Source organism: Andrena cerasifolii, chromosome 3 (genome assembly GCF_050908995.1).
Source record: "Andrena cerasifolii isolate SP2316 chromosome 3, iyAndCera1_principal, whole genome shotgun sequence".
NCBI classification, from domain to species: Eukaryota; Metazoa; Arthropoda; class Insecta; order Hymenoptera; family Andrenidae; genus Andrena; species Andrena cerasifolii.
Window position 1 is genome coordinate 12,126,063 of NC_135120.1, and position 26,004 is coordinate 12,152,066.

At 42.0% G+C, this 26,004-nt stretch overlaps 3 protein-coding genes across 7 annotated transcripts in view; 1 reads left to right on the plus strand and 2 right to left on the minus strand.

Moving 5' to 3' along the window:
* The window catches only part of LOC143367502 (proton-coupled amino acid transporter-like protein pathetic), a 55,346-nt gene extending 38,586 nt beyond the window's left edge, over window positions 1-16,760 (plus strand). For all 4 annotated transcript variants that reach the window (XM_076809385.1, XM_076809387.1, XM_076809384.1 and 1 more), the window contains 3 exons: window positions 4,511-4,918; window positions 6,221-6,581; window positions 10,914-16,760. In XM_076809385.1, the coding sequence (XP_076665500.1) occupies window positions 4,511-4,918; window positions 6,221-6,581; window positions 10,914-11,507 (1,363 nt within the window). In that variant the 3' untranslated portion in view covers window positions 11,508-16,760. The remainder of the gene's footprint in view (window positions 1-4,510; window positions 4,919-6,220; window positions 6,582-10,913) is intronic.
* Window positions 16,761-18,314: 1,554 nt separating this feature from the next.
* LOC143367496 (uncharacterized) lies at window positions 18,315-21,376 on the minus strand. 2 transcript variants are annotated; one of them, XM_076809366.1, is made up of 6 exons: window positions 21,165-21,376; window positions 19,453-20,547; window positions 19,225-19,380; window positions 18,871-19,165; window positions 18,598-18,791; window positions 18,315-18,534 (listed from the first exon to the last, which is right to left on the minus strand). In XM_076809366.1, exons 1-6 carry the CDS (start codon window positions 21,372-21,374, stop codon window positions 18,388-18,390), a joined length of 2,097 nt encoding a protein of 698 aa, XP_076665481.1. In that variant the 5' UTR covers window positions 21,375-21,376; the 3' UTR covers window positions 18,315-18,387. The 2 variants fall into 2 exon arrangements, with proteins under 2 accessions (XP_076665481.1, XP_076665480.1); XM_076809365.1 differs by having other exon boundaries at window positions 18,315-18,791.
* On the minus strand, window positions 19,483-24,856 carry LOC143367503 (uncharacterized). The gene is made up of 11 exons (XM_076809389.1): window positions 24,690-24,856; window positions 24,447-24,631; window positions 24,245-24,385; window positions 23,243-23,377; window positions 22,979-23,169; window positions 22,769-22,907; window positions 22,569-22,679; window positions 21,894-22,033; window positions 21,618-21,816; window positions 21,378-21,541; window positions 19,483-19,611 (listed from the first exon to the last, which is right to left on the minus strand). The coding sequence occupies exons 1-11, from the start codon at window positions 24,712-24,714 to the stop codon at window positions 19,584-19,586; spliced, it is 1,458 nt and encodes a 485-aa protein (XP_076665504.1). The 5' UTR covers window positions 24,715-24,856; the 3' UTR covers window positions 19,483-19,583.
* Between the last annotated feature and the right edge of the window lie 1,148 nt (window positions 24,857-26,004).

Consider the following 26,004-nt stretch of genomic DNA (forward strand, 5'->3'; position numbering starts at 1 on the left):
GAGGGAGAGAGGGACCGATTTTTTTTTTAGGACGTCGTGAGACCTCGTTGCCCGAGTAATAACAAAAAATACATAGGAACATCGAGCAAAAAAACAAAATATATACAAATTTCGATGATACGAAACGGAAAAGTACAATTGGCATTGACGTGCGTATAAAACGAAAATAAAATAAAATAACACGAAAAAAAAGACGCTCGGCGAGAGGCGCAAAAATGTGTGATAGCAAAGAAGGCTTGTTAGTCGTCGTACTGCGTCGTGGCGGCGGGCGTCGCGGTGATGCAGTGCGGTGGTTGCAGCTGCCTCTAAGCCTGATCGCGGCGCGTGAACTCTTGTCACGTGTCACGTGACACACACAGACTCGATTCCGGAGCTTTCTCGACAGAAAGCTTCGCACGACTACGGAGAGATACTACCGCACCTCAATGGGTACCTATATGCCTACACACCTACCTTTTTTACGATCTTTTATTACGCTATTGTCGCGCCACGTCGTCGACGCCATTGCCCATCCCCCCCACCCCGCCACGTAGGTGCCCCGTAAAGCCGCGATCGCACGTGCGCGCGGCGCTGCGCAGAGCGGGGACTGTAGCCACTGCGCAACCGAGTCGAAAGGCGGGTTGCCGGCGCCAGGCGCCAACGTAACCCGCGGCAGACACGAAACGACATTCCCGAAGGGTTTACGAAGTAGGATGACACCTCTCGGGGCAGGTTAACACTCGCGGTGTATGTATACGCGTGCACGGACATATAAACGGTATTTGGCGCACATCTTCCTGCACGCAATACGTTAGGAGTAATGAAATAGCGCAATGTTGTAACCCGATCTAGGAACTGGTTTGGTAACGGGTTACTACATTCCTGTTTTCGTGTAAGAATGGCAGGATCATTGGGGTTATTACACGTTACGGAGGAAGGAAGCTAGTTTTGCTTGTGGTTACAGTTCCCGGCGTAGAATGCACTTGAAACGCTTGCAGGACGCTGCTCGCTGTCGAAGAGTAGTTACTTTTCAAGTGCTTCGAGAGCGCGCCCGGTGCCGCGTTTCGCGCGCGTGCGGTCGTGGCTTAATGCGCAACGTCTGAAAGGATCGGGACACGAAGCGAAACGGTCGAACGTCCGATTGCCCGTTCGTTGATACGGCTTTGTTTCGGGATATATCGTGATCGGTATGGTACGGTGTATGCTCGTCGAAATTGGTTCCTGGATTCTGTTCGATCTTTTTTTGTTAGTTTCTGGTGGAAGGAGCGGGGAGAAGGGAGAAAGTGCATGGTTCCGAGAACGTCCACTTTTGGCTCCTTTCTTTGGGGAACATGTCGAGGCTGTAGATAGCGAGTAATCTTTTCTCTTTTGGCGAAAAAAGCTGGGAGAATCGAATTGGGATTGAATGAATCTTTTCGCTCAGGGAATTCGGTCTAGTTGATGCTGAAATTCCAGATATCGAATTTCAATGCACTTATCTCTGCGAAACGGAATTCGTCTGCCCGAAACACTCTCGTGTATTATAAACATGTTTTCGAAGAAATTCTTTTAATAACGCGTAATTGCTAGTTAATGCCGGACACTGTACTGACGATGCAAGGGAAATATCTTGGCACAAATTTGCTAACGTTTCTTGAAACTCGAAATATTTAAGCATTGAATTTATTATCTTGTGCGCAACAGTCGCCGCGTAAATCAATCCTCACAGTGCCGAATTAGCGAACCACGGACCTAGAAGAAATGATCTTAGATTTTCTGAGAAGCACTGACACTTAGGACTTACAAGACTTGAATCATTACCCAATTTCAGTCGCACAAGCTTGCTGCTGTTATCCCTACAAAGAAAAGAAAAAGAAGAGCAGGGTTCATTCAGTCCCTCAGAATTGATTAATATAATAAAAGCTGCAGTTCGCATTATTTTCTCAAGGCTTCGCGCCGCAGCAGACGATCGCCGCGCAAACAGCTAGAATTATTGCGACCCGTAAAATGTCTGTGGAGAATTTTGCCAGAAATTGTTGCCGGAAGTTCTAATTCTGCTCTTGTCTAAACAGACGTTTGCCAAAAATGCAACCGGTCTCTTCCGGGATGGGCGCTTTTGTTGCGCCATGCACTTTTTCCGCGTACGAAGCGTAGAACGATCGTGGACCAACCACGATCGTCAGGATCAGATGTAACGAGCACGAGAAAATGCAGGGAAAATGAAAGATTGATCGAGCTTTCGCGACTCTTTGATCGATTTCCTCGATGGTCCCTTGGCACGTGCGCGGAGACGGAAGTTCGGCTGGGAGACAGGGAGGGAATCGAAGGAACCGTTTGCCCATCGAGAAATTAATAAAGAGAACACGCACTTACAAAACGAAAAACAAACCCCCATCTTGGTTCTTCGAACTTGATGGTTCGAACTTCGTTCATAAATCGAGCTCATATTGCAGGAGCCGGAAAGTAATGTCCTCTTTGATATATCAATCAATCTCAGTTACACTACTACCCTAAAATTAAAGTGAACTAATGACAGTGTCCTTTTTAACCCTCCTATTCGCTGATACTATTCACTGTCCCCTAAACAGCGAGCACTTTATCGGTTTTCTGAAGAAACTAGCATCCTCTTTGAGTTAAAGTCTCTGCAATTAATGCTGCATGGTGGAGCATGTTACAAAATAATTTTCTACATTGCCATTTATATTTAAAAAATAATAATAAATCAGGGAAAGACAAAGCGAGGACAATATCTACTGTTTCAAAAACGACATTGCTTACCGGTATCCTCGCAATTCTTATCAGTCCCCTGCAGCATTCGAGCACAGAGCCCGCGCCGGCTGAATCCACTTCAGCCGCGAGAGTCTCGCATTAGGCCGGGCGCCCACGCGCGGCCCGCGTCACTCTGCAGTCGCGTCCTAACAGTGGATATATTTCTACAGAGAGACTCAAACGCGGCGCATATTTTGCGTCAGCATTGCCGCATCGACGCGATCGCAAAAAATGACGCGTGCCGCTCATGTGCGCCGGTCTTTAGAGTCGAGTGTCATCGAGCAGTTCACTCATCGCTGGCAGCTCCTCATTTCCTCCGCTCTAAGATTAACGCTTGTTACGAGTGCGTCGAGCTTTCGCCTGATCAGATCGCGTGGATCGCGCTGCGAATCATGCTCTTATCGTACATCGAGCTCGTTCAGCGCAACGCCTCATTCACAAACGGTGGCTCGGTCGGATCGCTTTCCCGCGGGTCGCGCGAAATCCGCATCGACGGATCGGACGATGCATGCTCGATTGATGAATTGAGTTTTAAGCCGCAGCTGGCTCCTCGGCACCGCTCTTAATCCCCACAAACGACATGCGATGGTTCTGCATGACGAGTAAATACGTCTCTGATTGTCAGCTATAAATACCCATGACTGCAGGTGTAAGCATGTTTTAGCTCGACAGAGGTGTTTAATTTTAGATCGAGATTTAGTGTATTAACAAGTGGCTTCGTTGTGCGGGTGATAGTACTGTACTTGTTGCTCTTGGAATGCTTATTTACTGAATTTAGCTGGGTAGTACGATATCGTACCGATTGTCCCGGATTTACTCTGTCGAGGCGAACTTACGGTCAGAATCCACTTTGCCCATCAGATCGATAGAACCATTCCAATAGCACGCAAACCAGAGACTCTTAATCAGAACCATTGCAATAATTCACACTCGGAGTGGCGCCGGCGTGCTTCCACGCCGAGGGGCTTCCACCCCGTGCACGGTTCTCGCATGCTTTCATAATAATATTACCGGGTGTGAAGACCTGACCGACTTGAAGTGGCATTTTTCAAAATCTTGCGCCACTCAAAATGTTCAGTGGCGCACCTCCGAATAACAACGAAAAAGGAGAGCAACCACGACTGAAGTAATTCAAGAGCTTCGTAAAAATCAAAGAAAGCCGAATGTTATTATTTAAATAAACCCTTATAATCACCCAATGAATTCCATCGAATTTGCATTGAGAATATTTCTATCCGTTCAACTCGGCACCCCCCGAGCTGCTGAACTCCCGAGTGCGCCACTGAAAGTGTTAGAGCCTAAGAAAGGGACAAGCAAACGATCCGACCACGCCACTTCGCGAGCTTCAGCCACCCATTGGTGTCTACATAGTGGAGCACACTTCGATCCTCTCTGTTCCCCGCTGTGCCCGTTCTTCCTCGCGTGGCATGCATGCGTCGCGAGAGTCTCGAGCGCCAGAGCCTGCACCGTGTCGCTCTCTTCTTCCCTCCATGGACGATGCAGCGTAAAATCGGGGTGCACATGATCCATCGGTGTGAGATCGAGCGCGAAACACGACGCGTCGTGGTGCCGTACGGAATGATAGATCCCACGCGGGACACGCATGGCGTTACTCGCGCGATCAGTGTACTCGCGCGCTAAGCGTACTTCGCGTGCTCCCGAACGTACGAACATACGTGCACGCACGCGTGCATACGATATAGATAAACAATCCATCCACCCTCCCCGTTCTAACGGACCCCCTGACCACGGGGACGCGACGTTAACGGCGTTGGTTTTCCAGATACAAGTGCGAGAAAAATGAGGTACCGATTACCGTCACGAACGGCTCGACGTTGCCGCTCGTGGAGCGGCCGAACGACGAGGAGGCGGCCCTCTACAATCCGTTCGAGCACAGGAAGCTCGCCCACCCGACGTCGGACCTCGACACCCTGATACATCTGCTCAAGGGCAGCCTGGGCACCGGCATTCTGGCGATGCCGATGGCCTTCCGCAACGCCGGCCTGCTGTTCGGCCTGTTCGCCACCTTCTTCATCGGGGCGGTCTGCACCTACTGCGTCCACATACTGGTCAAGTGCGCCCATGACCTCTGCAGGCGGACGCAGACGCCGAGCCTCGGCTTCGCGGACGTCGCCGAGGCGGCCTTTCTCGTCGGTCCCGAGCCTGTGCAGAAGTACGCTCGCCTTGCGAAGTAAGTAGCTGAGCTTGCTTGGTAACTGGTGGTGGAATTTCGGAGGCGGGGATGTAGTACACCGCGGAGCCAGTGGCACTCTGCGGCTGGGAGCATTGCCGCAATTTCGGTGGCCACTGTGGTCACTTTCGATTAAACGGGTGGCCGCAGGGGTCACGGCAGGATCGGCACGCGCGAACGAAATGGAATTCCTTGACCTTTCCTTACTGCTCTGGGATTGGAATGAACTGGAATTCGTTTTGGTTAACGCAGCAGTAGAAGAATGATAATTAACTTTGACTCTCGGTTGTTACACTGGGACAAAATCACTCGACTGTAAAGTAAAGTATCTTTGAGGCATCATTGAAAAATGGTTAACCCGAACACCGCGATATTCGTTGGATTCGCGTGTACTCTCCTCCTGCGATATTGTTACATGATGTAATTAGCTATGTTTAGGGGTTATACCTAGTCTAGCGGCCGAGAAGAGGCGAATGTTTGTGAATTTTTTTTGAAAAAGCGGAAGCATATATATTTGCAGAACCTTTTGCACTTAAAAAAGCAACATTCAAAGAACATGTGGTAATTTTTTGGTAGAAAAATATTTACGTTTATAATAAAATTACAACCGACATCCAAGAAGCCTTTTTAAAAAGTTGTTTTGGGATGAGCACTGCCATTCGGACCCAGATTATCTGAAATTAAAAAACAAAAAAATTTTGTTAGTATATTAATGTATCCTCTGATTCACGGAGGGAATTTTCGAAATATTAATTTAAAACAAAATAGCGGCTGTTTAAAGTTGAAGTCCTGATTGTTTCGCGCGAACCGCGAAAAAGGCTTCTTGGATGTCGGTTCTAATTTTATTATAAACGCAAATATTTTTCCACAAAAAAATTACCAAATGTTCCTTAAATGTTGCTCTTTAAAATGCAAAAGGTTCTGTAAAAATATATGCCTCCGCTTTTCCAAAAAAAATTCACAAACCTTAACCTTTTTCAACCTCCTGACTAGGTGTAACCCCTTAATTTAACAGACAGTTGTTGAACAGCAGCTGATTGGAAGTTGACAACTGCGTTCGAGAAAATAGGTGTGACAACCGAGCGTTAAGTAGCCATCGATTACGCGTTGGAATTTTATAAGTGAACTTAGAAATACTCTCTTAGTACAAATATTTTTGTAGAGTAATGGGGAACCTCTCATTAAGTGTTCGTGATTTTAAACGCTCAATTTAAAGTCCACTTTGAAGTGAAAAAATTTAGTAGTAGCAGAGCTCTCTCCCGGCTGTTGCGATGGTACCAAGCGTTCCTTGCACCGTTTCAGAGCGACGATCAACTCGTTCCTCGTGATCGACTTGATAGGCTGCTGCTGCGTGTACATAGTCTTCATCTCGACCAACGTCAAGGAGGTGTCCGATTATTACACCGACTCTGACAAGGATGTCCGGCTTTATATGGCGGCACTATTGCCACTGCTAGCCATTTTCTCCCTCGTGAGGAACCTGAAATATCTGGCGCCGTTTTCTATGATCGCGAACGTCCTGATCGCCACCGGAATGGGGATCACCTTCTACTACATCTTCAGCGACCTGCCCAGCATCAAGGACGTACCGAACTTCTCGAGCTGGTCTCAGTTACCCTTGTTCTTCGGCACTGCCATCTTCGCTCTGGAAGGCATCGGTGTGGTAAGTATTTTTATTTATTTGCGGGTGTCACCCCGTCACGACACATAATTACGTTAATTACGTTATTGCATCTACGTTGGAGCCGAGAAGTTGTAATAATAATGGTAGAAGCAACAAATGTAACAAAAATAATAACGATGATCGAGGAGTTGAAACGGTAAACGATGCAAGTGTCAAAAAAATATTTTTTTTTAGTGGAAAGGATGTGAATTCCACGCGGAATGCGGAGGCAAAAGTTAGAAGTGCTAGAATAATATATATTATGATAATATAGCGATAGATAGAGCTAAACTCGTAAGTGCCAACTTCGCTGTGGTGAAAACCGATGTAAGTGCCAGAAATCTTCACGGCCGTAATCTTTTTGTTTCCCTCTACATCTGTAAAAGTGGTATACGCTGAAAGTCGATAGCGATAAGTGATCAAGTCGAGATAAACGAGTGATAAACGACGTAATTGACAAAACGAACAGACATGCATTTTTTCTTTTTACAGAAAATTTTAACTAATGGCACTTACGTCATTTACCATTTCTACTCCTCAATTATAAAATAATGATAAGGGAAGGACCGGCCACAGGAGGGTTGCAGCGGGTGCAATGCGCCGAGGCCCCAGAAAAGGGGGAAAAAATGAAGAGAAGAGAATAAAAAAAAATAAAAAAATGAGAACGAATTTTTTATTTGATTAAATTTAAAAAAAAAATTTAGAACATAATTTCTCATGTAATAATCTAATATTATTAATGACATGGCAATGACAAAGTCATATATTTAAATATATTAATGTTTACTTGTTTATTTCTTTTATTTTATTCTCTTTATTATTGTTATTATTACTCTTCTTTTCGTGATTTCGTTCTGCGAAAAGATGATATGCTTTTGGACAGGGTAACAGAAAGAAAGAAGGAAAAGGAAAAAAACTGTAGAACGCTACGTTGAGGGTTGCCTAATTTTGACAAAATGCATATACGTATGCTGGCGATTCGAAAGAAGCAACTGAACCAATGAACAAGTGAAGAGGAATACATAGGCTTGATGACAGGAGTTATAAAGTTTTCTTTTACAGTTCTTAGTACACGTGCTGCATTTGCGACACAGCACTGCCCACTCGCCTCCGTGTCGTTATGCAAATATACCATTCGTATTCCGCTCGATGCTCGATCGTAGACGACATAGCGGTTTAATCGGCTGTTTAGTATTTCGATCATGCGATACATGGTGTTACGAGAGAGGCGGTTTAGGCGGGTCAAAAATTTCGACCAAGGAGCCGGGTGAAATCGGCATTTTTTATATTCCGCGGTTTGCGAAAGGCCTTGAGACATTGTACTTTCTTTTTCGTTTTTCAATTCGCCACTGCTTCAAAGTGAAACTATTTTTTTTTTGCAGGCTGTCTGCGAGATGCTAATCAGTTCTGTTTAATTATGCTCGACTAATTTGCTTTCACGCGTCGATGCAAATTCGTTTTCGTAGAAATCCAAAATTTCTTGAGATACACCAAGTTCCGTGTGCGGAGTGAAAAAGATTCCAAGATGATATTTTAATTTTCAATGTTGATATTGATCGAAATTAGTCGGCTAGGCATTCAGATTATTCCTCTAATCGTATTACGTTATTAATCAACGCGCGAATACACATCGATGAATGTTTAAAAGTGGATAAATTTTAAAGGTGTATTTACCACTGAGAAATTATCAAATTTACATGCCGAACTATCGTTACTTTTAAAATCGATGAGACGCGTAACAGCGAGAGTAATAGTCCACGTATAATAACCGCGTAGAAAAAAGTTATGTCATAAGTGCGAGCTGTTTCGTAAGCGCATGTAACAAAAACTAAAACTATGAGGCCGTGGACGATCCTCTTGTTGGATTTGCATATCGTGTCCTAACGCGATTACCCGTAACAGCGACAAAGTATACATATAATTAGGACTTACAGTCTGAATCTCGTTATGCATATTTCTCTCGAGCATTTAATTTCCTGTAAATTATCTTATTTAATGACGATAATAGAATCAAATTTCTCGGCACCTCTGCGAGGAAGGGGGGGTTTTGAATTTGCAAGTAACTTAGCCAATTTTTATCTCAAACACATTTAATTGGTTCTTCAGAGCACAATTTACAATTACGAAAACGTTCTTTGAATCGACGAAATTTGAAGGGGTGCTTCACCCTCTTGGCACTTCACTATAAAAAACCGAAAAGTGCGTTTCTAATACTTCGTAATACCCCATAAACTCACGTGGACTTGAATTGAAAGAAAATTACACGGTACTTTCAACACCTGTTCCATCACTTCGATCATCATAAAAGTTGCAGAAGTTCGTTATTCACCCCTCGTGACTCGCTGGATTTCGCAGTACTTGGGGTTCGCCCCCGTTCTTATTCAACTCCTCCCAAACATCCACCTAGTACAGGGGTGGCGAAACTTTTTATCTGCGCTTGCCAAAAATGTATAAAAAAATGTATTTCATCGAATTGCTGACGTAGCCGGGTAGTTTTTAATACAGGAAAAAATTAATAGAAAATTAATCATAGCAGAATTTTTTGAGACATGTTTAAAAATTAACTTGTAACTTCATAACTTGACATTCACATTATCGTATAGTAAAATCTGGTGAAAAATATTTTAGTATATCTAACCGTATAATAATTATTTTAGATTAATAAACAGATATTCATATTGCCTTTTAATCATTGACGTGGCAGCAAAACTTTTCGCACGTGCCATAGGTTCGCCACCCCTGACCTAATACTCTACCCTTAGTACCATTCGTTAACAACAAAAAACCTTAACCTTGCCCTATGATGCTACGAAGAATACAGTTTCAAGCACAGCACGAATCTCGCGCAACGTCTAGTAGCGAGGTCAGCCATAATTCAGGCAGGCATCGTAGCGGTGATACAGTAGCTGGAAGAGACATATCGTCGTCGTAAAATCGGTGGAGCGTTAAAGTAAACATATTTAGTACGTTAGCACAAATGAATTGACAGAATTTTAATATTAATATATACCTTACAAGGGAAGTTAGGCGACCCGAAAATTCAGCGAATTGTGCAACTTCGTTTGCAAGTGAATAGAGTAGTTCATCCGTAACACAAATCTATTATTTGTTTTTATGGGGTGAAATCACACCTCGAAACAAACGCAGAATTTTCCTTTCGTGGAATATACCTATCATGAACCCGCGAGAGATATCAAAGAGAAGTTTAAACAAAAGTTACATCATTTTGTATATCTACAAAACTGGTTAAAAATAATTCTCGAATTAAAGTGGTGGGGGTAACTTGAAAAGTATGGATTTTTCAATAATTTTTACGCACTTTTGTGGATATAAAAACAGGTGCAACTTTTGTTTAAACTTCTTTTCGATGCCTCTTATGGTTCTCGAGGTATTGCACGAAAAAGAAAATTCTGAATTTTTCTGAAGGGGTGATTTCACCCCTACTTTATCAATCTCGTAATTATGAAGATCGTTTCATAGGACGTAGATTTAGGGATGATGCAATAAACATATCCAGTTACTTACTATATATCGACGCGCGTTGCGAAAAGTAGCACGTTTCATTTTTCTTACGCAAAACAGCATGTTTCAGTTTGCCACGTAAAGAAACACAGTTCAACGTTTCTGACGAATATATTAGCATGTTTGACCTTCCGCCGCGAAAACTAGCATATTTCGCCACTCTTGCGCCACAAAGAATAGGACATTTCGAATTTTGCGGCGAAGACTAACACATTATACTGGTTCGCCACTCAGAATAGAACATTTTCGATTATACTGCAAAAACTATAACGTCATGTCGAACTTCTTTTCATCGCTATAAATGGTAGGTATGTACGTAATTTCGAATAAAAAAAAAGATCATCAAAATCGGTCCATATGCTGAGGAGTTACGATGGGACAAACACAAAAAAAAAGCATACAAACGGGTCGAATCTATAACCTCCTCCTTTTTTGAAGTCGATTAAAAATAGCGATGTATGTATTACCCCCAAGCTCGTGCAACCCTCGCATAACTGTATAAATAATTTAGAATTATTTTCTTGCAACTATAGTACAAACATAACGCATATAATAATAAGAAAACTACGAAATGATCAGAAATGGGGACATTCACCTTACATGCTACTTTTCGTGACAAATCACTCAAACGTGTTAGTTTTCGTAGCGAAAACCGAAGCGTGCTAGTTTCCTTGATAACGAAGAGAATCGTGCTGCTTTTCGTAACGCACGTCGATACAGAAGGAGCAACCACCCAAAGCGTCAATTATTAAAGTCGCTCAACTATCCAGTGCCACCCCTCGACGGCTTGACTTACAATAATGCTTGCAGGTGATGCCCCTGGAGAACAACATGAAGACGCCGACCCACTTCACCGGCTGCCCGGGCGTGCTGAACACCGGCATGTTCTTCGTGGTGCTGTTGTACAGCACCGTCGGTTTCTTCGGTTACTGGCGTTACGGCGAGGACACGCAGGCCTCGATCACGCTGAACCCGTCGCAGAGCGAGATCCTCGCCCAGTCTGCGAAGCTGATGATCGCGGTGGCGATCTTCCTGACCTACGGCCTGCAGTTCTACGTGCCGATGGAGATCATCTGGAAGAACGCCAAGCAGTACTTCGGCTCGAGGAAGCTGATCGCCGAGTACACGATCCGCATCTGCCTGGTGGTGTTCACTGTGGGCGTGGCCATCGCTATACCGAACCTGGGCCCGTTCATATCGCTGGTAGGCGCCGTCTGCCTGTCCACGCTGGGCCTGATGTTCCCGTCCGTGATCGAGCTGGTGACCGTGTGGGACCAGGAGAACGGCCTGGGGGCCTGCTACTGGAGGCTCTGGAAGAATCTGGCCATCATCTCGTTCGGGGTGCTGGGCTTCCTCACCGGCACCTACGTCAGCATCCAGGAGATCCTAGAGCCGATGAAATGAAGCGCCGGGTTCGAAGGAGCTGCGGTGCGACGGAATAATCGCTCAGCGCGTACCACAGATGCCGGCGTGTTCGACACCTTCCGCGCTCCCTGGGAGCGGGCTCGTCGGACCACCAGGACGACGACGGCTAGGACGGTGGTGCCGCCGCCGCTAGAGCAAACCGGGACGAGTTACGCGGCCACGCGAGCTCCGAACTTCTAGCTTCGTCTCGCTCCTTCTGTTCTCCACATCGGTAGTACGGCGACCGTAACGACGACGAAGACGTCACGTAGATTGGCCTCCTTTTGTGGCAGGACCTTCAGTTTTCTATTCTCTTGGATTTCTTCATCCTCTTCTTCTTCTTCTTCTTCTTTTTTTTAAATCGTAGACAAAGTAGCTTCACGCGCGCAGCCGCCGAGAGGGGTTCGTGTACGCGGGATTATTCGTGGACACCCGGGGACAATAAGGGACATCGTATAAGACTGAACGTTGACAATAAAATTGTATGGCGGACGTTAGTTTTGTCCGCAACGGGGTATACGTACAGTGTAGAGCGTAATTCTTGCAAGTAACAGGAAAGGGTGAAGCTTCGCGTGCACGTTATACACGCCTGTTTAATATTCGATATTTCTACTTGCCTTTCCCCGCTCGCGAGCATTCGCAGCGATACAACTCTAGTGCAACAGATTTATACGCACAGGTTCGCCGGACGTTGCAGCCCCTGGCTCAAAAAGGTCTCCTTTCAAGCAAACTTAAAACCGAAGATCCGTGGTTTTTTGTAAAGAAAAACATTGCTCCGGGAATTCGACTTATCTTTCACACGAGGATTCACCCTTTTCTACCCCTTTTTTACATTGTACCACGAAGTACGCTCCACCACTTCTGCATTCTATTCCTGCGTTTTTTTTGTAGCTTTCTCCTCAATAGTGACCTTTACAGTGGTGGCTGAAAGAAACTTAATACTGGTGCCTAATATTTGTCTACTTTACAACCCCCTGATCCATGGGGTATTAATTTTAAGATACAATCCTGTCTAACTGAACTAATCCCTGTCACTGTTCGCGGTTCGAGCTTCCTTTTGACCACTACTGTACGACACAGGCGGGACGTAATTTATTCAGAAGCTCGCGGCGCACGAACTCCTTCCGCCTTACCACTTCGTTTCCCCCTGCAGACTCGTGTAACCGAAATACGCGTGTCGCGGCAAACGCAGGCTCGACGACACGTGCGTTAAAGGGCACGATCGATCCTCGCCGATCTACGTCAGAGTCGTCGGTGCTGACGTCGCGCCGTACAACGCCGTACGCAATGTGCACGGTAGGAATCATTAATGCCGCACTTGCTCCGCTCGGGCCGCCTATCCGAGCGCCGTTTACTACTCGCGGAGCGAGCGCATTCCACCGGAAGTGGCGTCAGCGCGTCGAGTTCGCCGGAGCCAGAGTACTTCAGGCGCTCGTAAACCACAGAATTAAAGTCAGAAGCAAAGCAATTCGGAAATTCCAGATATAGCGGACGGAGTATACGTATTCCGATATCCGTACGACTTCCTGGAACCTCCATTATACACATCTTCGACAACTAAGTGCCCTAAGCACACTTTGATATTTTCGTGTAATATAATAGTCGCCAGAGTAATGAGAATAATTGAAAAGTGTTTAAAAAAATATGAATAGCTGTATTTACCTATTAGTTTGAATAATGGAGGCTCCACTCGACATCCCCCCTCGACATTAAAAGTAATTTCAACGTCCTCGAAGAACGCGGAAATGGTGACACGAATTCTTAAACGTGAGTCTCTAATTACTGTAATTGCACACCGCGTCTGAACCAGAACACTTGTCGTCGAAAGCAATTGGAACTCGTAAATTTAGAATTGCGATAGCAAGCAAGGCGCGGCATTAATGAGCTCCGCCGTGCATCGTCATACGTTCGAGCGATTAACCGAGCAAAGTAAATGGCACAACGCGGCTCGGAGCACCCGTATCCACCGGGATCGTGGACCCCAGCACCCGTGGGATCCTTGCAAGATGCTGGGACGAGTATCAAGGACGTGGACAGAGGCGCCCTTCCCACCTCCCCTCTTATTATTTATTCGCGTTGCGTCGGCCGTGCGCACGAACGACGACGAAACTTTTCCATCGACAATTGACACACCCACACAACTGCGGGACGGTTTTTTTTTGTAGTAGCTTGCGTACACGCCATACGGGCATAGATATGTAAATTATACTTAAGCGTCGTATCCCTTTTGTTCTTTTCTTCTGTAAATCTACGAACAGGGACCGTTCGCGTATTTCTTTCGATTCTAACGTGCGGCTCAACCGTTCGTTCAATTTGCCGCGAAAAGAGAACCATTTGTAAGATAATGAGCCTCCGGCCTGGCGATCGTCGAACGATCTGCGTTCTACAATTAGTATTGTATTTTTTACAATTAAATTCTTATTGGTGACTGTTGAGCATGGCCACCGCAGAGCATCAGGCATTTTAGCTTCTGAAATTTCTAGACATTGACTGCCATGGGGGTCACAAATGAAGGCTAAGGGAGAAATCGAGGGATGTCCATTCATCGTGATTTTTGCGATTTATAGCATATTTTGTTGGTGGCAACTGGGACTACAGAACTGTCGAATCACAAAGGGTTGTAAAGTTCAAGTACCCTTGTAAAATAACGTTAAATATTTGGTATAGATACTCGTTAAAAACAGGAAATGTTCACTCTGCATTGGAACAAAATATGGAATGTCCCCACTCTTCGACTAAGCATAAGCTTCAAGCTTCTGTCGTCAAGGTAAAACAAGAAATTATTTAAGAAGAAAATTATATAAGAAAATTAAATTCATCGAAGCTTGCTTCTTCTTCTCGATAAAGCTGTTTCGTGACATTCCCTGTTTTTCTCCCTTACCCTTCAAATAACCACCAGGACAATCTCTCTTCACAGCTGTTCAATGAACAAACCGTTAAGATCTTCAAATTTCGAAACTATATTAGCGTCATTAATAATTGCTTACAGTAATAAGCAATCGTTTAAATGAATGTTAGTGAACAGAAAGCGGTGGACTTATAGAATTTCGGGAATTTAAGATGTCAGGTCGACCGACGCCAGCCAGGCGGAAGCTGCGGATCTGTTCCTAGTGCATGCCTGCACAAAATAAGAAACAAGATAAAACGTACAAAAAACGGTTACTAATTAAGAGTAAGAGGCAAGAATGACACGTAGGTGTGATAATATCGTGATCGCACGCTTGCTAGTCTTTGTAGCGGAGTTTAGCGAGAGACACTGCCGCGCGCTGTGCGTCACCGCGCGAGATTAGGGCGCTAATTGGATGTTTAACTTGACACCGGGAAGGTCGTGGCCCGGCGATGCCGATGGACGAATTGTTTTTTTTCACGGGCGACAAGTAGGGCCGCGCGGGGGCGAACGGGCGGAGGTGGGAGGGTGTCAAGGTCGGTACATACGCTTAGCAATCGAAATTCTTCTCGTTGCGTCCATCGTCGAGTCGCTTATTTGTACGAGCATTTCGCGGAACAGTTATACAATCGAAGGACGAGTAAAAAAAGAAGAGTAAAATCGACTTATTTTTGGTACTACGAAACGAAGGAGGAGTAAGCTCCCGGCTGGACGGGACACGAGGAATTCGAAAAGCCGCGGGGGCAGTACAAAATTGATTAAGATTCTATGGCTGTAAAGTAGAATTCTAGAGGGAAGCGAGAACATAAACGCAGTTGTTTGACGATGCCTTCGGTCAGATTCGAGGGATGATCTAGTCGATCGAAGGGGTTGGCGGAGATCGTGCGTGCGAGTCTGAACGACGAGATCCGGACATGCTCGACCTTGCCTCGAGACTTTATTATTCTTCAAAGCTATTTCGATCGTTGAGAGAGCTGTGCGTTTTACGTATTGGGCTCGCCATCGGAGTACCATTCGTTCTGACTATTTTCGATCACCGTTCTGACGTGGAACCGTCGCGTCACCGACATTTTGTACGACTCGCTTTCGCTTTCCAAGACGGAATTCAGTGCCTTGGTTCTTTCGTCTCACGGAGATCGTAGGATTAAGACTGGCTGTTAACGGGGTGTGTTGGAGCTGTGGGTGCGGGTTCCATTCGGTAATGGAGCTGAATGAAAGGGAGCCCGGAGAAGTCTCAATGAAATAATCGGTCTTTGGAATCTGGTATTCTTTTGGAAAACGCTTTTTCAAAGCTTCGCGATACAATCGCGTTCCTCTTTGCATATTCGTCTCCTGTATCATAATCTATTTATGTACATTTAGACAAGCATGTTACCATTTATAAGTCACGCCAAAAGTTCGCCCAAAAGTGGCGCCAAGAAAGTAACGGTAAATATAAATTCACGAATGCTTCGAATTTCTGTGAAAGAAGAACACTAAATTCTCGAGATATCAATTATTTTAAATTATAACACAAGGATCCAAAGGTCGTATTTATTAATACTTTTCTACCTGTTCCCGTGAGCTACGTTAGCCGCGCGAGTTTGCCCCCATAACTGTGAAACGCCCCGTGTAAGGATGAACGGACACTGTGTGCGTCGTTCTAATCCAGAACGATTAACACTTCGACCGGCGCGGGCGTGTTTTCACGCCCGAGTGTCCCCCGTATGTTCACTCGCCGCTCGGAGTGTTAAGAAATTGAGAAACAACGGTGTTCTGTATGGGGACGTAGAACGACGCGTAGATTACACTCTGGTAAACAATGACCAATGCACGGTAGTTATTGCCATTTCGTGATTGTCGTGTTGCAGACACGCGCTTCGCCCAGAACACGCAAAGTAGAGTAATAGCCGCTATCGCCGAGCCGCAGGGAAACTGTGAATGAAAATTTTCGCGGAGCTTCAACTGTCTTCTCACCATTTTCTGTACTCGTCCGTACTCTCTTCTCCGCGATGGCTTCGCTCGCGTGTCTTATAAGGTGCATGCAAAAGGAGAGAGAATGTCTGTGTTAAAACGCGATCCCATTTATATTCTCGGGGGTGAAATCTACCCGGGATGCGAGCAACTCGTTTCGGGATCGCCATTCACACGGAGGTTCGCCGTCGATGGACGAGATACGTACATGCCGTTTTCGCCGCTTTTTGTACTTTAGAACCTTCAATGAATTTGGACCGCGCGCGCGCGAGTATTTTATGTGGCAATGGTTGCCGCGCAGGGGATGTCGTTCCACGTGCACGCGTGTTCCGTGCACGCTGTCAATTTGTCAGTCATTGTACCCGAACAATGTTAACGATATTTAATACAGGACGAAATCAATTTGCAAAACATGCAACGCGTTGGTTTCTTTATTGCGCAATTCTGCTGACTCCCTCAAACTTCTTCAAGCTTCTTCTTCTCCTGTTTAATTCTTACGTATTTTTTTTCAAGTAAATTCATTTGTGGAATAAAGTAGAGAATGTTACACGGAGGAAGCATCTTATTTTTCTCTATATTCTCTTCTTTTTAATTCTGGAGATTACTATCTACCTTACTATCTACCTTACTAGGTGGCAGTGATCAATGAAAGACACTGCGGTTTCTTTGTCTGTGATTTGATCGAGTAGAATATTAATTTAGTAAAACAACGTAACTATTCGTTAGTAAGATACCTTATTTTAATTGTCGCTTCGGTAAAGGCGAGCCTTATTTTTGGAAATATATATATATTGTGGAATGTTTCTCCGCGATTAGAATGTACTTTTACTGTAAAAGTATACGAATTAGTTAATAGTTGTAGATACACCATGATTCATTGAAAAATCTGAGTATTTACTAAGCATGGCATTAACATTAAAAAGTGTTAATGATTAGATTATGAATAGTACCCGGGAAAGTAGTTAAGGGCGGATTTGTTGTTGGCCGTTATCGCATATAATTATTATTATCGAAATTTGATCGAGTCTGGGTAGGCTAATTATCGGCGAACAACTTGCTAATTTAAATTTGATTATCCTGCTTTCTTCTAGGTGTCGCCACATATACCTCTTTTGTAGCGATCTGACAATGATAGACATATATAGAAGGAACGTAAGCTGAGGGGGGTAGCAAGGTTCGCGGTAAGGGGAGCGTGGTTATACATGTCGAATGCATCCAAAGCTAACCGACGTGCCTGTATTTGAACCTCTGCCTTTTCTCCTCCAAGCCTACCTTCCGCTCGCCGATAGTCCCAGCTTCTGCTCCGTCTATGGGTGCAAGTGGAACGCACCCTATATATGTCTATGCTGACAACCGTCTGCAATGGCAACGGAAGAGAAAGGCTTCACCATAGGAAAACGAAAGAGCGTTTTGTCCCGGGTCCGCCAGAGTACTCATCAATAAGGCGCTACAGAAGGCGGTATTCTCAGTCGCTAACTATAACTACCTAGTAGCTAGTAAAGGATGCCGAATGCTTAAGCATTTGCTTAAGAGACGTTTATGAATACCGCCCTAATATTACTGAAGGTGAAGAAATCGGTCGTTAAACACGCTGGGTATCAGGACTGGGACGGAACTCGTATATATCAAGCGAGGACTTGCGAGAAAGCCTTGGGCTTCGTGGCCCTCTGGTGGAGCTTCGATTATGCCGCTACGGGATCCTTGCACTTTTGTGGCGATACTTATGATACCAAAATCAAATTAAGTTGTTAGATTTAATTCCTTACTCTTGGTTGATTAGCCGCTACATCCCTTATGAAATTCGCATGTATGAAAGTTATACATATAGTGCAGGGCCTTACTAAACTTGCAGTTATTTTCTACTGAGTACACAGTACGTTTATCTATTTATTTAATTTAAAAAATGACAGCATCATATAAAAGAAACCAATTCAAATGGTGTGTATTAATTAGCAATCATGTGAACGTTATGTTTAAGTTGTAAACAAATTTATTTAACGCAATGAATGAATTTAACATAATAAACTTTCCTATTTTCAATTAAACTTCTTCCACCTCAGCATTCTTTACTTCAAAATCCTCAGCGATCATTTTATCCTTGCCTATTTCTATATACAAAGGGTTCCCTTCCAGCGTTAATTCTTCTAAATTTGTCAGTGCTGATAAATATTGTACATCATTACTGTCCTGGAAAATCATATTCATTGATAAATCCATCGCAGTGTTTATTCTCTCCTCGCGAGTACTTACCGTTAAACAGTTGTTGGCAGCATAAAGTTTCTCCAGTTTCTGCAACTCCTTTACAAACACTAAGGACTTTAGTTTATTATTTTCGATCGACAGATACTTTAGGTTATCACTTCCAAGGAAATCTTCCACGGCCAGAATTTGAATTTCGTTATAATCCAAAACTATAGATTCCAATGTAGAGCAACGATTTATTCCTAAATATTACGTATAAATGTGCCAGGATAAAAGTGGTACTTAAAAAGTCTGATGTTGCCTTTGCACATGAATAATTACCGTTAACATTCCGAAGATAATTATTATGTAAAAATAGGTGCTTTATCACTGGTAATTTCATATTAATATCCATTAACGACTGGATGCAATTGTGGTCCAGAAACAAAGTGCACAGCTTTGGGAATGTGTACACATTCCCCTTGCCATCACTTTGACCAAACGTTTCAAGGCAATTGTAACTTAAGCATAGCGTGTGCAGATGTTGGAAAGAATGCAGACTCAATAAATAAGTTATCTGGTTCTTACTCAAGTCCAAACTCTCTAATTGCGGCAGAAGTTCAGCGGAGAGATCCACCTGAAATGATTTAGTAATTATCTCGTTTTCCGAATATTTCGAAGTAACGAATAACATACTTTCGATAAGGAACAGTCAGTTAGACTCAGTTGCGTGATATTTATTAATTGATCCGTTGAATACATCGTATTTAACACGTGCTTGTCTAACTTATTGCCAAATATGTGCCTCGCCTCGGAGACGTCTGATTTTTGCACATATTCTCCGGAAATACACTACACAGCATTTGTACAATTTACAGAAGTTGTCTTTGGGAGGACTCGCAGTTTATTCATGATTCTACTTACCTTGACGTTACTCAAATGAAATATAATAAAGCTTTTGTACAATGCGTCTGCATTACATATTGGATTACTGGACAGGTCTATAATATACAACATTTCCCAGGTTTTAACATTGTCTATTTCCGTTATGCTTCCTATATTATTATTGCCGCAATAAAATTCCTGCAGAGTACGAAATGATTTCATTGGTTCTAAATTTGCTATTAAATTGTTAGTCAAATCTAGGTACTTCAACGATGGGAAATTCTCTTTGGTAAAAGCGTTCGAGATTGAAATAAAGTTACTCCCGAGGTTCAGTTTGGTCAGATGTTTTAAAGGTCTCGTGAGGGACAGTGTGGTCAATAAGCAACACGTTGCGCAGAGCTCTTGAACTTTCGATGCTCTTTTCAGCACGGCCGATGCTATGAGAAAATCTTGCGATACGTGAATACATTTCGCGTGCTCTATGTTTCTCCTTTCTACAACTGTCATCTGATTCCCGCTTGTTATCGCATTCCGTTTCAAATAGAGCAATTTACTATGCTGCTTCAGTCTGCACATACTGAACGCGCATGGGAAATAACTTTGGTGTAAATTGAGAGTTTCACACGCGTGATGGTTAATAAACTGCAATTTCGGTATGCAAACGTACGTTAAATATTCTGCTAATTTTGGGTCGAGAACGTCTTGGAAGGGATTATTATGTACGCTTAATTTATGCATGTTAGGTATAAAGGTTTTAAAGGTTTCGATAACTGCGAGACAGTTTATTAAGCAGTTCCATGATATATCTAGATCTTGTAATGCTGGCAAGGTTTCTTCAACATTTATCCACTTTATATTGTTAAAACTAATGTTCAAGATTTCTATATTCTTCATGAAGCTTGAACGTGGAAGTTCTTGTAACCGATTGAAAGAAATATCGAAATCCCTCAAGTTAGGCAAATCCAAATCTGTGTCGATTGAATTTATATTTTGCCCGCAAATACATATCTTTACGAGATTATATATTTCTACTCTTCTATGAATATTAATATGTTGGCTAACATAGAAGTTAGATAAAGAAATGTGCGCACTGCTCTCTGACGTACATGTATCAACAGGGATCTCGTATTTCTCCTATAAATGGATTCACAGGTTTCTGTTATAAATAAGATCTCCAGTATCATGGGAAACTGCAGTGGCGTGCAAAAGTATTCGGCCACCCTTTAAAATCGCATAACTTTTTTAAAATTAATCCAAACTACTTGAGTTTTTTTCGGAAGCTAGAAGGATTAGTTTGCTAAGTAACGGAATTCATCGTTTTGAAAAAGAATGTACTTGGTCGGAATAGAAAAAAAAAATAGAAATTCCCGAAATCAGCGATTTTCGACCTTATTCTGCGATATTTAAGCGTTTATAGCTCAGAGCAACGTTAACCGATTTTGATGAAATTTTAGGCACGTGTATAACTTACTTAAATCTACAAACGGGTTTTTTTTTTTAATTTTCGTTACAGGCTCATAAAAAAAAGTTTTAAAAAAACGACCTTTTCTATTTTTTTTGCTATTCCGACCAAATGCATTTTTTTCAAAACGACGAATCACGTCACTTAGCAAACTAATCCTTCTAGCTTCTAAAAAAAAAAACTCAAGTGGTTTGGATTAATTTTAAAAAAGTTATGCGATTTTAAAGGGTGGCCGGATACTTTTGCACGCCACTGTAGTTCAAATTTAAATCACAATAAGAAAAATTACTTTTCTTACTTCATGGAGTACGTATTCATACTCAACCACAAACATGGGATTTCTAACGTTTCTGGTAGTTAACTTAAACGTTTCACAAATCTGACTCGAATCTTCCTGGTAATTCTTATGTTTCATATGTAAATAGTCTTTGGCACTACTTGTTCTGCACAAAAACGCCTTATTTTTTATACGAGCATGATTTAAAATCGAGATTATCATTACTTTTCCCTGGAATTGAAAATTGGAGCTTGTAGAAGCACACAAACGCGTCGCTTTTGGCACATGTTAGCCAGATTTCGTGTATGCTCATGCTTCTTCATATCAAACATTTTATTTAACCATTCTGCATCCGCCACTGCCAAACAATTAGTTACCATTAACTCATTCTGCAAACGAAAAGGTGTTTGTCAATATACATCCACGTGTAATGAAACGATACCTCTCAAAAGATCATATAGATACTCCTGTAAACAAATCTGTTTTAAAGAAATTGAAGGGCCATTTTTGAATATCTGTTACGCCCGGTGTTATTAAAATTTTCAGAATCATATTGTTTAAATCAGATTGTAAATTCTCATCTTCTTCGACGTTAAATCGATCGAGTTCTTTATTGCTGACTTTCGTTACTTTGAATAATTTCAATCCAGTTATGCCTGTGTTACTGTAAAGCAAAGGAAGTTTTAACAATTATATTATAAACATTGCCTTGCGATCCAATTGAAAGCACATTGCACATACTGTTTTACGATTAAACATAGAGATTCTTCTAAGAATTGTTTGCACAGTTGAATAACTGTATTTGCAGGAGTCGCATCGTATTCGACGAACTTAATATTTCCACAATAATCTGCATTAATTTTCACCTGCTGGTGGGAAGTCTAGTAAACAAATGGGTAGCAATATTTTATTAATATATAATTATTAAATAACAATTATTTTATATAATACTACGGCAGACGTACAGTGACGTGCCAAAGTATTCGACCACCCTTTAAAATCGCATAACTTTTTTTAAAATTAATCCAAACAACTTGAGTTTTTTTCAGAAGCTAGAAGGATTAGTTTGCTAAGTGACGTGATTCGTAGTTTTGGAAAAAAATGCACTCGGTCAGAATAGCAAAAAAAATAGTAAAAGTCGTTTTCTAAACTTTAAATCTATAAACGGGTTTTTTGAATTTTCATTACAGGTTCATAAAAAAAAAGTTAAAAAAACGACTTTTACTATATTTTTTGCTATTCGGACCAAGTGCATTTTTTTCAAAACGACGAATCACTTCACTTAGCAAACTAATCCTTCTAGCTTCTCAAAAAAACTCAAGTTGTTTGGATTAATTTTAAAGAAGTTATGCGATTTTAAAGGGTGGCCGAATACTTTTGCACGCCACTGTGTAAATGCTTGAAGAATCGTTATACTTTAGATTGCACGATTGCTAATTGTTTCTTTTCTGCAAACTGGCTCGCATTCAATTCCATTCTTGACACTGTATTCTGTGGTTCATCGTGCGGTGTATTCTTTAAAGGATCCTGATTGTTTTGCGCAATGAACAAGACACAATGAGCCGAATTTCAGTGTATTGTATCACAAAAACTTATAGTTTCAAGGAATTCCATACCTTTTTCATTTTAATCGCATAAAATTGATTTCTAGAATTAAGCATTTCGTTTTCGTATTCCTTGTAGCTGCGTTTCAATGAATTGAAATGCTCGTTTATTTGTTTATGAAGGAATACATTATAATAAGTTATTTGCTTCCTAAAAATAGAAATTTGCTCTTTAACTTTCAATAAAAAGTATTATACGTAGGTAGAAAGTGATAGAGATACTTGAAAAATTGATTGATCCAATGTCTTTCTTTTTTGTATATAAAGTAGTGATCTAATTTTTCAATATCTGGAAGGTGATAAATAACATATGCACGATAATTGCAGAGAGCCACCACGGGACACTCTCCGTATAATAGATCCGCAAATACCAATGACTTTAATTTTCTGAATTGCGATAGGTTCCTTATGTCCTTGCGATTGAGAGGGAAATTATTTTAGAAAGTAAATAAAACGGAAATACAGTTCGCCAAACTGTTATCGTACCCTTATGAAGCGTAAATGATTCCCTGCCAAGTTTATATACTGTAACTCTGATTTCTTCAAAGGAATCTTATTTATCCTTTCCAATTTATTATCAGCCAAATTAAGTTCTTCCAAATAAATCAATTTCTGAAGATTCTATGCAGATGAAACTTTGTTAGTATTATCGCAATGAAATAAACTTTAGTTGAATAGACATGCATCGTTGAAAATTATTATTTAAAATCTAACAAGGGAACACCGCGAACCCAGACTCACCGATTGGAACGCAACTTTGTGGGATTTTATAGTGACTCAAAACAAGAACAACGGTGTATTTTCATTTGGGCCCTATCGCCCTTTAAGGGGGTGAAAACTAACCTCAAAGTCAAATTGGCACTTCCACTTTTTCGCGTATAACTCTCAAAGTACAACAGACGGAAAAAAATGTTTCAAACAAAAGTTTAATGGTGCAATAAGCGCTACAAACTTACGTTAACAAAATTTTGAAAAGAGTTTTTTTCGTCAGTTATATATTTTTTTTAAACTCTTTTCAAATTTTTGTTAACGAAAGTTTGTAGCGCTTATTGCACCATTAAACTTTTGTTTGAAACATTTTTTTCCGTCTGTTGTACGTTAGTTTTCACTTCCTTAAAGGGCGATAGGGCCCAAATGAAAGACAACGTTGTTCTTGTTTTGAATCACTCTAGAGCCCACAAAGTTGCGTTCCAACCGGTGAGTCTGGGTTCGCGGTATTCCCTTGTAAGTAAAAACAACCCTGATAACCATCTGTCTCCAGTCTGACATCAGATTGGTAGCAGGGTCTGGCTCTGGCATGAGAGCGCAGAGTCTGACGTCAGAACCGTAGCAGACGGCAGAATCTGCTGCGGATCTGCTTCCGATCTGACATCAGGCACTGACATCAGGCTTTGCACCTCAGAACGCAGCCATCTGCGGACACAGACGACTACGGTTCTGATGTCAGATTCTGCAGATCTGGCTATCAGGGAATGAAGAGAGATATACCTTCAAGTCGCATATATTATTTCCTGGCAGGAATAAAACTTTTAGCGATAGACAAGCATCTAGATTTGGTATACAAGATATTTCATTGGAAGATAAGTACAGTTTCTCGAGGCGGCAGTTTTCCTTGAAAGATGGTACTTCCTAAGCGAATGGAACACTGATTTATAATAATTCACAGAGCGAAGTTAATAAGCTTTATTACCTTTATACCGCATTCGACGATCCATAGCTCCTGTATGTGAATTAATTCTGCAATTGCACTCAATAAGCGAATGTTGCGCTGGCCAATTATGATTAATGTACGAATATTGTGCTTGGTGAACAACAAGTTTTCAAACGATGCATTTGTAGAATTGAATAAGCATAATTCACGTTTACTTTTCTTTCCTGCGAATAGAATTATCTTTTGAGAATAATTTAACATCCCCGATTTAATTTCCATTACCTCGAGCATCTACGAAATTATCCATTTTCAAATTCGCGGTTCACTCTTATGTCGAATTGCAATTGTTTCGCGCCTCATCTTTCTGTTTTAACGGTCCTTATTCGATACTTTCATTTGAGAAAAAGAATATGAGTATTCTTAATATTCCCCAGGCATAATAAACTAATCGATAATAAATCTTTATTATATTACATAAATAACGTATAAAATTATTTTCGACTATTTACAAAGCAATTGAATATATTTTCTTTTCCTAAGAAAAGAAGAAATATTCAATTTCAATGTTTATCCTTCTATCTGCTGCATACGTGTCGCTAGCGCGACGATCCGTGGACAGGTTTTAAAGTAAACGGTACATTACACGTATACACATACACATACGTCCCGATTCACACCAATTCACACATTCACAGTTTAGTACGCACCTCATTGGTAGGAGGCGCTACAAACTCTGCTTCAACTTTCGTAAGAGGGAAGCTTGGCCCCCCTGGTGCCACCTCTGAAGTAACAACTTCGTGAAAGAACTGTGACTTGTGTTGCGCACTGTATGTTTAAAAACGGTAACTCTGAGAACCATATTCCACCGATTCATACAGGTCGGTAAAGTTAATAGACATGAAAAATAACTGCCCCTGCTAAGAAAAATGAAAACACTGCAAATGAAGAATTGCATACTAAATTACTTTTCAATTACTAAATAAACGAAATCGATCCAAATACGATCGCATTCTTTATCCTTATCACCGACCCACGGTAAAAAGTATCTCTTACCTCGCCATAATTGGTTTCAACACAGACGAGGTACAGCATAGACCTATTCACCTTATAGATGTTCGTGTCGCCACCCAAACTGTATTACCGACCCATAATTTGAGGTCTGAATGTAGTGGCATCTGCTCATGAACAGCGTTCAACTCAGCAACTACTCTGACATGTGTTGAAAGGCTGAAAGGTGTTTGCGTACTTGTATACGTGTGACTCGTTTAGAGAGAGAGTTTGGCACAGGTAGGCTTTTGCTACGCTATGCTTTGGCTCGGTTTGTCAACGACTCACGCCGATTTTTCTCCGAAAATCCATTTCAGGGATCAAGACACTATGAAGCACAAAAATGGTATTTCTTCAAAGCCCATGCAAGCTATAAGTTGCAAGATGACATTGTTTATTAGTACTTTGCGTGTAGTAGAACCTTTTCACGTATCGTACGCCGAAAAGTATTAAAAATTCACGCTGTTACTGACATTCCCGCAAGATTCTAATGCACTTTTGAAGTAATAATAATTGGATATTACTGGCTACGAGTATTAGTTTATGGCCA

Excerpts from the sequence above, each read along its gene's own strand:
- LOC143367503 (XM_076809389.1), bottom strand. The coding sequence starts at position 24,714 with ATGGATAATTTCGTAGATGCTCGAG. Across the intron at positions 22,680-22,768 it reads ATGCGATTAAAATGAAAAAG|GATCCTTTAAAGAATACACC; the intron begins GTATGGAATTCC and ends CAAAACAATCAG. Across the intron at positions 19,612-21,377 it reads ATTTTCAATTCCAGGGAAAA|GAATTTTATTGCGGCAATAA; the intron begins GTAATGATAATC and ends CGTACTCTGCAG.
- LOC143367496 (XM_076809365.1), bottom strand. The coding sequence starts at position 21,374 with ATGATAATCTCGATTTTAAATCATGCTCGTATAAAAAATAAGGCGTTT. Across the intron at positions 19,381-19,452 it reads TTCATTTGAGTAACGTCAAG|TGTATTTCCGGAGAATATGT; the intron begins GTAAGTAGAATC and ends AATGCTGTGTAG. Across the intron at positions 18,792-18,870 it reads TTATCTTCGGAATGTTAACG|GAATAAATCGTTGCTCTACA; the intron begins GTAATTATTCAT and ends CGTAATATTTAG.